The following is a 16,302-nucleotide window of genomic DNA, read 5'->3' as shown; positions in this document are numbered from 1 at the left end:
GTTTTTGTCTTCATATCACCAGGCGACTTTGCGTCGTGTACCATCTGCCCTGTATAATCGCATCACTGGTCAGACAAAGATAAAGTCCTTACATCCAGACGCTGCCAACATCCCAAGCAAGACGCTGCCCAAAGTGAGCCTGATCCCCCCGGAAAGGATGCCTGCTCCTCACGTCTATCAACTCACGGTCAGCACCGGGTCCATGTTCGGGGCAGGCACCACGTCACGGGTCGCCTTCCAGCTGGGCGGGTCAGAGGGCAAGACTGCAGTCAAGATGCTGAACCCAGGAGGGGAGGTATGAGTTTATACAATGCTTTTACTTCTCTGTCAGTCCAATGAGTTTATAGCTATCTTAAATCTTTGTAGAATGATTTATGGCCAAGTCAGCACTTGGCAACTACTAATATATTTTACAATTGATATGTTAAAGAATTTATTCTATGGACAAATATAGCATATGGAAAGTGTGCGAGTGTGACGGGGTTTCCCTGTTTATATATCAAAGCTACTTCTAACATAATGTGTTATACAGATGAAGCTAAGGATGATAGGAGTTTATATACAAGATAATGATATGCCTAGAGGTAAAAAGTCAATGTGAAGTGTACTCTAGTGTGTGGTAATGGACGAAATGGAGGACCAGAAACAGTTCGCTACTATGAAAGCAAGGAAGAAATTATCATCATTTATCATTGGCAATTTCAGGCTTTGGTTCGTGGAAGTACTTTACATTTTGTCATGCCTGTGCGAGAGTCACTTGGGGAAGTGATGACGTTGCACATCTGGCATGACAACTCTGGGAAAGGCGACACGTCATCTTGGTTCCTCGGAAGTTTTGTCGTCAGAGATGTAGAGAAGGATGTGGTGTAAGATTCCAAAAACATAACCAAAATCCTGAATGGTTTGCTAATTTGCATTCGGCACTTAACTGGTGATTCCCTGCTTGAACTATCTCTTGGCATGGTGTGAGAAAATGTCATCTGCTACTTGTGTAAAAAAAGGTCTGTTTTCAGGTTGCATTAAAACTTAAAAAGTGCTGTCTTTTCAGTGTGGAACGAAATGATCTATCAACCTCTCGTTGTACTTTTCTCCTAAAGACATTAGACTGATAGTTATGATTACGTCATCCAATGTCTCTATATTCCTGTTATGGAAGGAAATGCGGCATGCCTGAGAGAAGACGTCTAATAATTTATAAGACTTGCCAAAAAACAGTTACTGAAGCAACTGGATACAATTTTGGAAACGGTCAGACGTTTCAGATAGCATCCACTATCTTTCGTCAGTGACACTGAAGTGACCTGGAAGAAACTGGTGCTTTATACCCTAAACATGAATGAAGACAATTTTAGATCCAATAGAAAACATGTAAGACAAAGTCAAGCTAAAGACAATTTGGATTCTGACCGTTTCCAAAATCATATCCAGTTGCTTGAGTAACTGCTTTTTGGCATATCGTATTACCTGGGTGTCTAATCTTTATCGACGTAAATGACAATACTCTTTTTGGTTGTGCAATTTTCAGACATTACTTCACCTGTAATGACTGGTTGTCAGAACGCAAAGGTGACGGTGAGGTACAGAAGGTTGTGCACGCCAGCACCGAGAAGGAGTTGTCATCTTTCTCAAACGTCTTCAACGAAACAACCCGAGACGTGTTCTATGATAAACAGCTGTGGGCGTCAGCCATCGTAGCAGCGCCTGGTCAGTATCCTTTTTTTTTTACATTTGCAGGTTTGAATAATATCAGAATTTTATTTGCATTGATTTTGTAGGCCACAGGCCCGGCCATTTTGGAACTTGACGTCACACAGGCGCCATCTTGTTTTCGTTTCCAGTTGTTCTCTTCGCCAAGAAGAGTATGAGATTGCTGACTTGGGTCTGTATGTAAGTCAACAGCAAATAACTCCAGAAATTGTAGATGGAACTTTGTGATTTTTGGTAGGTGTGTAGCGGTTGTCAAAAGGAATCCCAAGTTAGAAAACGGTTTACCTGTCGTTTTCCTACGGTACTGCAGCAAGCTTGGTATGTTTTGGGGGTTTCTTTTGGGCAGCATAAGTCAAAATGCAGCTGGGCGATTTTCACGATACTCGGTAGGTGTGTAGCAGTTTTGGTGAGGAAGGTCAAGTGCGAAAATGGTTTACCTAGCTCTTACCTACGGTGCTGTAGCGGGATTTGTATGTAAGTGCGTTTGTCTGTATGCAAGATAACTCAAGATGCTTTTGATGAATGCTAATGATATTTTGTTGATAGGTAGGGGACATAGAAAGGAAGGTCAAGTTCGATATCGGGCCTCCTGGCGACTTGTTTTGGTACTGCAAGTGAGCGTCAAAGCTTGCGCCTAAAGTTTCCAGAAGTGCCAGGTTCATAACTTTTAGTGGTGGATAGCTGTTGGGACTAGGAGTAAATGGTGTAATTTTGGGCCCCCTAGCAGCTTGTTTGGAACTGCAGTGGGTCTTATAGTTCATAACTTTTAAGAAGGATAACTCCAGATGAGATTGTTGGATAGTCTTTGTTTTTGGTATGTCGTTACATTGGGTGATAATGAACATAATGAGATGCAAATAATATAAATCACTATCTATTTGATATAATTACTTAGGGAAACTTCTATATAGGTTAAAAATATACTTGTGACGGAGTCACCCGAAAGAACTTGAATCGGCCCATGGATGTCTAAAAATAGAGAAAAAGTAAGTCAAGACAGCCGGTCTTGACAAGCATGAAATTCTGATTGACCAGGGATGCTACCCAAGGTCATCTTTGGTCACAGTCCGAGGCCCCCTAAAATCAATACTATTCAGCCAGGCTGGAGTCTGGCAGAGTCTGATTTTAACAAAACACTATGAAAGTTGCGCTGGAAAGTATCACAACATTGTACATCATTTCCTTGTCACCAGTTTGCCGAGAAGGTTATGTGGTTTTTTTTTTTTTGGGGGGGGGGGGGGGCATTTGTGGGTTCATGCAGCCATTTGCTATTGGGGTAAGTAAAATTTACAATGGAGGGATACATGAAAAGACGTTAAAGTCTTAATAAAGGCATGATTATTTGGCGAAAAAATGTGTTCCCCGAACTCTAGTTGAATTTTTTTTTTGCCTTTTAAAGAACATAATTTCAGGTTTCACATGCGTCTCAATGCCGACCCCATAATTCACATATATTCTACACCCTGTAAATTCACCAAATCCAATGCATTTTTGGCCTTGTCTACACCAGGTTCTAGCTTCACCCAGGCCCAGCGGCTGTCCTGTTGCTTTACTCTCCTGAACACCATGATGCTGGCCAGCGCCATGTGGTCTGGGGCAAAAACCACAACTGCTGGTACAAGAGTGTTCGACCTGGGGTTTGTTCGTTTCACAATACAGGTAAATGTTACTATAGAGTTTCGTACATGTTTACAATTTTAGCATCTTAGTCACTGGACAATATGGCTACATGTAATGAAGTGCCTACTTCTATTGATCGTATTTTCAATTGCACCATGCGCTGTAGGGATATGGAACCGTTCCTATTTAATGCCACTATATTACTATCGTCTTCAGTGCATTTCTTCGGATCAGTTCAAAAGAAAGCTTAAGGAATTCGTACTACTAAACGAGCTAAATGTGTTACCTCATCAATGTGTTACTCCTAGAATGTGTTACCTCCTAAATGTAAATGTATTCACAGGAGCTGTACACCAGTCTCATGACTATCCTGACTGTATTTCCGGTCAATCTGGTTGTTGTACAACTATTCCGCATGGAGGTGCCACTGACTGTGAGCACACCGGAGATGGCTATCGGCACGTCCAAGCAAAGTATGTAAACTAATCAAGCACGTCTTTAACTGAGCTGTGACACTATTATTATCATTATTATTTTTAATGGTTGACACGGAAGAAGACTAAATGCCTTGTGAGTTTTAATTTCTCCTCCTACGTAAGAAAATTTGCTATCCAAATCACTGTTTCCTGACCCCAGGCCATCTGCAGAAGTCCGTGCGCCGCATGGCCAGGTACGTGGCGTGGATGGCCGTGTTCCTGGTGTCCACCTGCTCCGCGTTCTTCGTCATCCTGTACAGTATGGACTGGGGCAAGGAGAGGAGTGACGCCTGGATGAAGGCCTTCATCCTGTCCTTCATGGGATCCATCAGTGTGGTGGAAACCCTTCAGGTAACTTATTGGACTTGTAACGGAGTTTGTAACCGATCATGCCAAACTTTTAGCGTAGCGGTTTAGCGTCTGGATTTGTGATCTGGCGGCCCGGGTTAGGCGCGGGTTTGAATCCCGGGAGACAGGATTTGTTTCTTTCTGTTTCTACTCCTTTCTTACATACACATATCAGTAACATGCCTAATATTACAGGAGCAACATATATGTGTGGGTAACCTGACCTTAGCCATGGCGTTTCGTCTTATAGAGAGGATTTTGATTAATTCTGTAAATGCAGAAATGTTCGCGGTGGTTTTATGTTGGCGGTTTTCGCGGTGGTCACTTCGCCGCGAACTTAAAACCACCGCGAACATTTTCCCTGGCAGTAAGAGACTACAGTACATGGTGCACCCGCGAATTTAAAACCACCGCGAAAAGTCCTTTTTCCGCTACCGCGAAATTAAATACCTGCGAACTTAAATGCATTTACAGTAACCATAAACCCTTGTTACGAAATAAAACATCATAGCAAAGGTTAGGTACACTCGCATATATGCTGTACAGCAGATTGCCGTATAGATGTACCGATTCACGTTAATGAACATTATTCAAAGCGCCACCACGACACTATGACAAAAACAATATTGTACCAACTCTAGTGAAAGTAATATGATAATCTCTCTTTTCTTTTTGTTACTGTTTTCTATTGTTAAACCATGGAAAATTTATACGACATAATGGCATTATCTTTACAATGGCATATGTGTAATATCTTTTTGAGGACGTTCTATGACAATACAACCGGTACCATCTTACTCTCTCTGAACAGATCTTTGTGCTTGGTGTGGTCCTGGCTGCCATCTTTAGCCTCCCGTACCTCGCCAGGCCGCCGGCTATCCCGAAAGACGACTTGCAGCTCAACCTGTGGAACACTACAGGTTTGGACGCAAAAACTTTCGAGATTCGTTGTTTGGATACGATTGTGTTTGATTATGAACCTATAAGATGTATCTCTAAAACAATCTCTCCAATGCACGAGATATGGAGAAGGTATTTTATCATCTCGTTGTTTAGGATATAAATTAAATGTTCTGCTGAGCATTTTCATCGTTCGTCAATGTTATTAATTTTCTTACTTACATGTGTCATTTTAACGTATGAAAGTACAGTTTCATCCATTTCATGTCATGATGGTAAGTTTTTTGGACGAAATGTGTACATTCTTTTAGCATGAGTACTATTCTCCGTACTGACCGCTGGCTCAATACTTTTGCTTGCTATCCACTGGGTTCTTTTTCGTCCCAACATACACATTTCGGTCCTGTGAAAAAGAGGCAGGTTCTAAATGCAGCCCTGGATTGAAGTAACATAAGGGAATCACAATTGTCTGAAATGGTTATACATGTGTTTCACAATTTGAGTCTGAATTTTTCTTGTACGTGATCTAATATTCTGTCATCGTGGTGTCTTGTTTATCTTCCTAAACTAACCTGAAGTGCGACCATGATCATAACAATGTCGGCAACAATACGGCTCTTCAACCATCATTCCTGTTTGACTTTCCTATCTTCTAGCACCAAAGAAACTCCTTCGACCTGCAACAGTAAATCTCAAGTCGGCTAAGAAGAAAAAGGAGCTGAATAAGAAGTCTGCCTCGACGCTGATGGAGTTCGTCCTGCTGTTAGCCTTCGTGGCCCTCCTGTTCTACGCCGCACAGATGGACAAGGACACACTGGCCTTCCACGAGAGGCAGACACTGTCCAGCAGCATTCTGAACGTGTATGATACGGTGAGCTACTAAACAAATGATCATTTTCAGACGAATTGTACGTGTTGGGTAGAATTCTCACGTTTATTATCATTTTGCACAAATAGAATAAACTACACACACGCACAGAAACACACACACAGGCACACACACAGACACACATCAACACAGACACACACAGAAACGTATTCATACACACACTGCACAGTGTGAGACACACGTGCAGACACAACACATATGTATACATGTACACATACAGACACACACAGGCAAACATTTGAAAATATGCACATACACACCAACAGACGCATACATACAGACATGCGTACAAACATACATAATATTATATAAACACCATTCGTGGAGAACTGTTGTATCGCTTTTGATATGGACATCAACAGGACCAGAGTAACAAGCTGCTAGGGGACCCGAAATTTTCAGTTCAATGTCTCTTCCATACCTACCCACATACTAAATACCAATATTCCATCCAGAGATCGTCGATTTTTGTCAGTCTTCTACACACACACACACACACACACACACACGCACATAAAAACGCTACTGAAAACATTGGTGACCGTAATAACACTTTATTTCTCGTCCAGATCAGGACACCTGATCAGTTGTACTCCTGGCTTGAGGAGGTGCTGTTGCCAACCCTCCACCCATCATCCTGGTACAACGGGCGGAAGATGCGGTACTTAGACCGGCAGTTCGCGCACAACACCGCGGCCTTCCGCATCGGCCCTGCACACCTGACACAGATGAGACAACATCCAGGTATATCTTCTGGAGTTTTCTACTTACCGTTTCATCACCTAAGTTTGGGAAATCCTTGTGTTTATCTTTTTTCTTCTATAAGCAGTTTACATGCCAAACTCGCACTGTGCTTTCTTCGTGGATGAATGCATTATGCACCTACGAAGTAGCTTTATTCAACAATATGTACAACATTATACTGACATGTCAATGGCTTCAGATCTATACAATAGTTTTCTTCGGATAATTGAGGTCCTGAAGAAACATGGCAATTTTGCCAATTGTGATTTTTTTTAATCCAGGTACCATGGCGAAGGAGAAACATGATGGCCGAGGCTGGGATGTTCAACCAGGGAACACCTCTTGTACCAGTTGGCGATTCCTCTTTCCTGCCCTCTCTAACCACCCCAACTACTCATCTGACTGCAAGAACATTCACTCTCTCGACTTCCCTCTTGGCTATGGCAACGCTATGTCGTTCATTAATGCTTTGAAAGATTCCGAGTATTTAGATAAATACACAGAGTCCTTTACAATCGACATCAACTTCTACAACCCCAATTTGAAGCTGTTCAGCGTTGTGCACATGGTCATAGACCATTCTGAAATTGGCAGTCTCATGCCAGAAGCAAAAACCACGTTGTTTCGATTGTTTCAATACGAAAGCGCTAATGACTACACTAGTCTGTTTCTGCACATCGTATTCACACTTCTCTTCTTAGTCATACACTTCAAGGAGGTTAAGTCAGTGGTAGATACAGGGTGGGTGTATTTTACTTCTCCGTGGAATGCTGTTGGATGGTTCAGCCTCATCAGCACGGCAACAACCATCTCCGTCTTCATCAAGCGGTACGCCGTGGCTGCTGATACACTCGCCTTGGTGGCCAGGAGCAATGGTTTGTCCAGCTTTTACACATTCTGCCTTAATTCCCTTACTTAATGAAACGATCGGATGTTGGGCCCCCTAGCGGCTTATTATGGTACTGTAGTACTAGTGGAAATTACGGGTCTGATATCTCGAGTTCTGGACATGCTGTAGTCATAATTTTTGAGTGGTAGATAGCTCTTGGGACAGAGAGTAAGTGGTGTAGGTCTGCCCCCTTCCTAGCAGTTTGTTTTGAAACTTTGAAAGGAAATAACTCAAGAATGGGTTGACGGATCGTCATATTTTTTTATTCATTCTTTGATTCATTGATTACCCACGCCAAGAAGGTTTTTTTTTGGTCGTGCTATGGTGGAACGGCTGTGGACGTTTGTGTGAATAACTCGAGAAGCTGTCGACGGGTCATCATGAAAATTTGTAGGATGGTAGGTGTCGGGGCGACAAAGGTCAAGTTTGAAAATAGGCATCATATATAGCGGAACCCACATTTTTTTGACCAGGATGGTCCATCTCAGTGGCATGCCTCCACTTTTCATTGGGGTCCTGGAAAACATACATTACATATAGCGTGAATACAAATACATGACATGCAACAAATTGTATATACAAGTGCATAAAGAAAAAAAAAACCTTAAAAGACTATGCCCTTATCCATATTCATATTAAACTTGATGAGATGTTAGATGGGTAATGGAGAAATGATTGGACTCCCTGACCATTAGTGGCTTTCCATAGTACTACTACAGAACGTCCGGGATTTGATATATCTTTTGTGTTTTTGTTAACCAGGAGATCTGGGATTCAAAGACTTTGTGGACCTGACAACCGCTGCTTGGTGGGATGCTTGTTTCAAACACGTCTTGGGTATCACCGTCTTCATCAACACCATCTCCTTGCTGCGCATAGTCCGCTTCAGTCAAACAATCGGCAAACTCCTGGCTCTACCCGGCATCATGAAGGAGGAGCTCCTGTCGTTCTTGGTCGTTGCTGTAGTTGCCTTCACGGCCTTCATCAGCTCCGGTATGTGCAAAGGGATGTTTTGAAATACCAGTGTATGCTGATGTCGGTTACATCGCCAGTGCTATTTTACATTCAGGGTGTTTAAGAGCGATCCGATCATCATTCTAGTAACCAAGGAAATACGTGCTACAGCTTGATCTTATTGAAAGCTGCACATTCATTTGTCATGTAATGTTTTGCTGGCCATTCAACATATAGCATTGATCACGATTGGTTGTACTGGCACGTCCGAGATTCTGCACGAAACGTGTGTTTGATTTTGGCACCTTGTGTATTTGAATTTTGTTTCCAGGGTACCTTGTGTTTGGGAGCCACATAGAGTCCTACTCAGACCTGTACCAAACAACATACGCGCTATTTGAGATGATGCTTGGCAGGTATGTTTTCCATATGATTGTGAAAGCATCTATGTATCTGCATAAAATGATGATGCATAAAGGTTGTCGTTAATTGACTAAATCCAAAAGTATTTATGTTACGTCATTATCTGAAGAATGGTATCGATATGTGAATTTCTGTGTGCTTTTTTTCCATGTACGAAGATTTGGATTTCTGTGTGTCTGCTTTTTTTATTGTGTATCAGTCTGTAGTTATTTCAATGCAATAGTATAAACGTAACTGGTTTCCACATACATTAGGTCAAAGGTCCTAGAATATGCTATGTATTCCCTGTCTTCAATTTCCTGCTATACTAATGCCTGCTTTACTTTGAGAGACAGGAAAATGTATTGACAGAATAAGCGCAAAAATCACAATAATGAATAAGACAAATACACCCCCCCCCCCACACACACACACACACAAAAAAAAAATGTATTTCACGGACGTATTAGATCTATGATTTCTTGTTTTGTAGGTTTTTTGCCAATGAAATGCTGGATTCCAACCCCATTACCGGGCCGATCTTCTTCTCCACATTCATGATCTGCATCTTCATCCTCCTGGTGAACTTCCTCATGACCATCATCTGTGACGCCATTTCCGCTGGCGTTGACGTCACCCATGACCGTGAACTTGCCGATCACGTGTGGAGGAGCTTCAATGCCATGTTGGGTTTCCACAGCCCACCAAACAATCAGGACAAAGCAGGTAAAGTTACCCGAAGCAAGCTAGTGATAGCATTGAACTTGCAAGAAACTTATAAGTTAACTTCACATGAGGTTTATAAGGAAATGCCACAACAGCCTTATTTGCCTAGACACGACTTATATACTAGTACAGTGTTGTTTGGGTAAAGAAGGTGATCGGCTGATATAATGTATGCAGCGTAGATGAGGACCTTATTTGCATACGGCCATGAAAAACATTAATAATAAGTCACTTGAAACATTTGGTAAAGGTATGAGGTAATTGTTGCCTTTAGAGAAACGAAATTCATGTCACAATCATAACGGTTTTAATCTCATTTACGGAGTTTTTGGTCCATGTGAGTGTGTGCGTGTTTGGACTGGTGCGTGTTTGTTGTTATCTGACAGTAGAGTGGCAGAGAGTCAGTGAGTGGGTAGATGACCACAAAAGGTCATACTTGCTGCAATGACAGGAAGTATACTTTAGAGGTGGTAAAACTAGTCGTCAATCAGAATTGCTCTGCTTTGTTTTCTGCAGGTGCACCGAAGCTGGAAGAGCTGCAAGCTAACCTACGCCTTCTTCAGGAGGGGCTTGATGAAAGTCTGGACATCTGTAACTCCCTCCTTCCACGGGACAACCGGAGCCGTGTCAACGTCAGGGCACCAAAGTGCCAAACACGTGCCTCTCAGAAGCAGTCCTGTCCAGTCATTGATACTGAGTGTAAAGTGACAATACATATCGAACCAGCATCAGATACGGATTCAGATGTCTAAATAATGTCATTTTACCTACCGTCATTCATATCTGGCTGTAAATATGTTTTAATGGCTTGAATTGGACGCTTGTAAGCACATTTGATTTGTATGTCTGTGATTAAAATAAATTGTACTGTATAAAGTTCATTGAGATAGTTTTGAACTGTGTTATAAAATGTTTTGATAGGGCTATATGTAAGCAGTTTTCTAAGTAATTATAATGATTGGGCTATCAACTATTCTATGGCATTTAAGTTCAACTGTGTATTTATCATATTACTAGCAGTTATCCATTGTTGGAAATTAATGCTTGTTTAAGTGGCAGGCCATTAAATTTGAATCGATTTGTATGCATATAAGGCAACATACTTACCCTGTAAGCTTGCAACTTTGTTGTTGGTCCAGCCTAATACTGTGCTTATTTATTCAATGAGTTATCAATAATCTTTTTGTGTAAAGTTGATCGTTGAGTGGTTATATATAACGAAATTGTGAATAGGAGTACATATGTCTACAATAAAGTTGGAGAATGGAAATTTAAAAAAAAAAAAGTACAATTCAGGTCCGCCCTTTCTAACTCCTGTAACTCTTAAACGACTTATTACATGGTTCATCCAAGGTTTGATTATGAATCATGTTTTTGGGATGACGTTGAGAGATTGCATGCATCATAACCACAGCATGCCCAGAACACGAGATATCAAAAATTGAGGTTCTGCTGCAGTACCTTAGTAAGCCGCTAGGGGGCCCATTATCGAACATGACCTTCGTTTTCCCGACCCCTATCCACCTACCAAATATCACCGGTATCCATCAAAGGCTTCTTGGGTTATGCTGTTAACACACACACACAGACAGACAGACTCACAAGCCTAAAACATAACCTTAGCCATTCTGGCAAAGGTGAAAAGGTAATCATACACGCGGCGTACTTGGTGCACTGAAACTTTCGCGGGAACTTTTCTGAGTCTCGCGTCTGATTGGCTAGCAATGATGTAATCGTCTTGTGCAGCAGCGACCCTAACGGCCAGATATGGTACTGCTGGTAACGCTGTTCCCCGGAAATCGGACTTTACAAAATGCTGCATATCTTCTTTATTATTAGGTGTTGTGTCCCAAGTAATCTCACATGGCTAGTAAGTAACACCTAGATAATAAGTAGTATCAACGTGTTTTATTTCATTGCGGCATTTCGCCGAAAACAAGGGCTTTTGAAACGGCGTTTCCTACCTATTCATTATTGTTCTTAACACCAAAGCGTTCGGAAGTCTGTGTTCGGCAAAGTTCGGGTGATTACGGCATGTGTTCGTATGTGTGATTCTTTGGAATCGACAGCGTGTTTGTGTAACCGCTACGTGTATGATTGTCGGGAATCTTTCCCTGGACCGAGTACACAGTATGTTAAAGTGTACAATTCTCGGGAATCTTTCCGTCGACCGAGTACAGAGTGTGTGTAATAAGTGTACGATTCTTGGGAATCTTTCCGTGGAGTAAGATTTTTGTTACAGCAAACTAATACTGATTTCAACAAAAACTCGATGGCCTACCGCCTATGGTTTGATAAGCAAGAAAGGAGGCTTTGTTTGATTTGATATTTTATTCTATATGATTTGGGGGCATTTAAACGATGAATTATTTTGTAACAAGATGCAGTAAATATTACGTAACGGATCCATGTTGAGGTTCCCACAGTACCCTCTGTGATAATCAAAGACATTCATAGCTTTGCAAAAACCACCAGTAATTATCTTATATAAGTTGGTAAATGAGGTGTGTGAGATCTGAGATACCGTGGGAACCACACGTTAATCCGTTACGTAACACTATCAGTTACGTTATATAAGTTGCTAAATGAGGTGTGTGAGATCTGTGCCTCGCCGTCAGCCCTCTTCACCCATTTACCTACTTGATAAGGATAATTGCTGGCCACTTCTGCAAACCTATGATTTAGTTGTAGTGAAGTGTATGATATATGCGGGAACCAATTCTAGGATAGGATTCGTTATATAATAGTGATGACACCTAATGCTCACCTCTCAGGTTTTTCAAAGACAGTGAAAATTGGGCAGCCTTTAACTCAGCAAAATATTTTACAGTTCACAATTTAGAGGAAAAGATGTACTCAACACCAATCAATCCCCAGCTAGAAATTCGACACAGTAGTCAGGTAGTTACATTAAGAAATTAAAGGCAGCAATTAATGAAGGACGATCAAATGGGCAAGACGAAGAACACTAAGAAGACATGAGCACGTAATGTACAGAAGGAAAATCAACCCAAAGGAATTTATTTCGGAATATGTGAAAGAATTCAAAATCCTATGAAGCTTAACTAAAGGCTGGGAGAATAAAGGTTAGATCATAGACGCTAGGCCAAGGAATTCTTGTTGATTCGCCCATACACTATCGTTCTGTGCTAAAGGCTGCCCAATTTTCACTGTCCTTGAAAAACCCGAAAGGTAAGCATTAGTGTCATCACTGTTATATAACGAGTCCTATCCTAGAATTGGTTCCCGCATATATCATACACTTCACTACAACTAAATTATAGGTTTGCAGAAGTGGCCAGCAATTATCCTTAACAAGTAGGTAAATGGGGAAAGAGGGCTGACGGCGGCTCACAGATCTCACACACCTCATTTAGCAACTTATATAACGTAACTGATAGTGTTACGTAACGGATTAACGTGTGGTTCCCACGGTATCTCAGATCTCACACGCCTCATTTTTACGAACTTATATAACGAAACTGACAGTGTTACGTAACTGAATAACGTGTGGTTCCCACGGTATCTATCCATGACTTGAGGTCTACTAAGATTAGACTCCCTTGCAGTCTTCGGAACGGAGCTTTTTTTTTTGGGGGGGGGCGGTTTTTTCCGCGACTTTCAACGTTGGCTATGTTCTATTGTGAGTTTGCCCCCTCAGAAACTCGCTATCATGGCAAACTCCCTTCCTCAACAAACTCACAATAGAACATAGCCAACGTTGAAAATCGCGGACCAAGCCCCCCCCCCCCCCCCATAAAAAACAGCCCCGTTCCGAAGACTGCAAGGGAGTCTATACTAATATGTTGATTTTCGTTTAACAAACTCAACACGTGGCCTGACTGCAGTACTGGCACGGAACGCTATGATGATGAACACCTTAATTCAAATTGACCAACCGCGTCCAACGCATGTACATACATACATGTGATTGGTGATTTCATTTTTACCTGAACAGCAAATCTGACCTTTTCTGTAGCACGCCCCTTTCTTCTCCTATATGTATGTTTCTTCTGCCTTTGCCGAACACACCTCAGACATTTCTCTGCGGCTGGGAGGGTTCCTCGCTGTGACACGTACGCATCGTGCTGGAACACAAGTTGTAAACAGCAGGTGAGCATCAAATGTGCGGTGAAAAAGTCAATCATCTTCTTATTCTGCTTTATATTTTTGATATTTAGTTTTAACCACTTGCTATTTCGTTGATTACTTTCAATGTGCAAGTAGTCATTCCCGTCGAGAGTTTTTAGGGACCTGATGTACCCCTCTTTACTCTTTGACGAAGGGAACCTCCAGAGACAAAGTACTGTAGTTGTCAGATGTGACGGGTGTTCGCATTTGTATCTATATGTTCCCTTTGTCGCATTTGTACGTAATTTGGCATGTCGTCTGCTCGTCCCTGCGTGACGATGTACGTTTTTTTCGCGGTAGCTGTTTTTGTAAGATAATCGAGTATGTAACCTACCGTCTCTTGTTCTGATTTGATTTGAGTTTTTCAAAATGCTATAATGGTTTGTGCCATGTATATAATACTCGTGAAAACAGGAAGGTTTAGCAATGACCAGATTGTTTGTCCTGATCTGATGAGATTTGGACAACGGGAATTAGATTCGTAATTACGTGAAGTTGTCATTTTGCGGTCTAGCTTATTTTCTCTCGCTTGATGAAGTATTCGTTCAGAAAACTTACCTTTTCCATCAATACAGCCGTCCTTATATTGCGTGACAATACAAAAGACCTTTTTATGAATGTTTGAGCAACTACCTTACATTGTCGACACCTCAATTTTGAAGATATTATTTACGAACATACAAATGTTGGTAGGAATATTGTATGGTTGACTTCTTCTAGTTCTCACTTCGCCCGCCCCCCAACCCCATCCCCCCCCCCCAATAAAGTGAGAGTGTAGAACTGCTTTGATTAAGTAACTGAGACATCAGCCCAAGTATGGGTACGATTGTCTTTTGTTCAGCATTCCCGCCAGCTTTTTAGATCAATGCGTCCAGGAGATATGTCGGGGGGGAGGGGCGAGCGCCGAAAATTTGGATTTTTAAACCCTCTAAAACGCAACTTTGCGCAATTTGCGAGGCAAATCATGCACTTGAGATTGGGTATCCGTTGCTTCTTTTATCGTCGTTATTATCATTGCCGAACGCCCTCTCCGCCAAGATTTCCCTTCCTTCAAATCGCGGGACTGTTTTGTCACACGTTGTAGTTTACTTCTCTAAGTTCTAATGTATTTTATAACCGTGTTTGTGGCAAGTAAGTGTCTACCGACCGAGTTTGAGGTCGGAGAGGACTTATCAGGAAAATGAATGTCTCCATGATTTTAAAACCCTTGGTTTCTTTGCGTTATGTTCATGCATACGATTTGTTGGCGTTTGTTCCCGATCCCGACCGGAATATTTAATCCCGGCAGAAACATTACGTAAATTTCTACCGTGGAATTTTGCGAAACCTCCACAGAAATATGTAAACACGCCGCTTTCATATTCAGACTGTCCGTGAGGTGGGCGGAGAAATTATCACGCCCAATCTAATACCTTCCTACGAAGCCGGCGCGCTGATGAGAAAATGACGAGGAGATGCATATGCTCATTTTCTTCCATAATTTGGAACGCTCTGGAAGACGACTGCATGGTGACAAAATACCGTGTGTGAAACAGCCAGGAGACAACGTTCGCTTCTTCTCGGTGTGCTCTCGGTCTGCTTACAAGGAGGAAAGACGACGGAGGCATTTTTCATGTTAAGACTTCAGCCTGCGAAATGCCCGGTTGCGTATTATTAAACCACATTTTGCTTGGCGCAACATAATTTTAAACCCACTTCGCACCCTGAAATTTTGCAGTCAGAACACCCCCTTTCTCCACTTATAATTTGTTCAGCAGCGAGTGGTCGGGTTTGGGAACTACCACGCAGTACAAGACGTATGTAAACCGATCCGCGTAGAAAATGCTGTGTTACGTGAAGTTACCATGGCAGCAGCCTTTAGATGTACCGCAAGGAAGGGGCGTTCAGTTACTTGCCGCCAATCACAACCAACAGCGCGCGGTGCCAACAAAGGCGGTAACGCGGGAAACAAAGCCTCAAAATATGACCGTGATTGGTTGTGTGCAATAAACGGAAATCTCCGAAGTGAATATAATGTCCGACGGCCTTCAGTAGTAGCTCAGAAGACTGACAGGCATGTTCATCATTATTCGAATGTCGGAACGCGAACTACAATGTGTTTGTTGGGATCTCAGGTGTAAATATGGATACCTGACATCGTTTGGGGAGGTAAAAGACGGTTGAAGAAGTTTGATTGGCTCCACCTCCCAAAAGAATGCCCACAACACAGTGGACAACAATCCACTGCCACTCTGGGACTTAACCTTAACTTAATCTCCCCAAAAACGTAGATTTGTAAACAAGAAAGGAAAAGTATATATCTTACCTCAATCCTCGCCTATGTTGTTGGTCGTCGTCTTGGGTCCGCTGTATGTTAAACAACACCTTATTAGAACTATGTAGCATCCAGGGACACGCAGAAAAAATCCGTAGTCCCATCCATTTCAATTTAGATCAATCGGTCAGCTACTTGTACAGCAGTACTCGAAAAAACAGTCACGATTCCTGTTGGCTCGCAAATGTGTACGGACGTTCCC

The 16,302-nt window shown here is 42.0% G+C and overlaps 1 protein-coding gene across 1 annotated transcript in view; it reads left to right on the top strand.

The window, feature by feature from the left end:
- Positions 1 to 16,302, top strand: part of LOC118422201 (polycystic kidney disease protein 1-like 2) — a 20,411-nt gene that overhangs the window by 2,144 nt on the left and 1,965 nt on the right. The window contains exons 4-17 of the mRNA XM_035829716.1: positions 99 to 295; positions 706 to 866; positions 1,526 to 1,704; positions 3,218 to 3,366; positions 3,671 to 3,800; positions 3,964 to 4,154; positions 4,963 to 5,071; positions 5,708 to 5,922; positions 6,510 to 6,684; positions 6,966 to 7,559; positions 8,336 to 8,566; positions 8,859 to 8,943; positions 9,423 to 9,655; positions 10,172 to 10,301. Coding sequence (XP_035685609.1) covers positions 99 to 295; positions 706 to 866; positions 1,526 to 1,704; positions 3,218 to 3,366; positions 3,671 to 3,800; positions 3,964 to 4,154; positions 4,963 to 5,071; positions 5,708 to 5,922; positions 6,510 to 6,684; positions 6,966 to 7,559; positions 8,336 to 8,566; positions 8,859 to 8,943; positions 9,423 to 9,655; positions 10,172 to 10,301 — 2,779 coding nt within the window. The remainder of the gene's footprint in view (positions 1 to 98; positions 296 to 705; positions 867 to 1,525; positions 1,705 to 3,217; positions 3,367 to 3,670; positions 3,801 to 3,963; positions 4,155 to 4,962; positions 5,072 to 5,707; positions 5,923 to 6,509; positions 6,685 to 6,965; positions 7,560 to 8,335; positions 8,567 to 8,858; positions 8,944 to 9,422; positions 9,656 to 10,171; positions 10,302 to 16,302) is intronic.

This window comes from Branchiostoma floridae, chromosome 9 (assembly GCF_000003815.2).
Source record: "Branchiostoma floridae strain S238N-H82 chromosome 9, Bfl_VNyyK, whole genome shotgun sequence".
In the NCBI taxonomy this organism is placed as follows: Eukaryota; Metazoa; Chordata; class Leptocardii; order Amphioxiformes; family Branchiostomatidae; genus Branchiostoma; species Branchiostoma floridae.
Note: the sequence above shows the minus strand (reverse complement) of the source record. Positions and strands in the feature narration are given on the sequence as shown.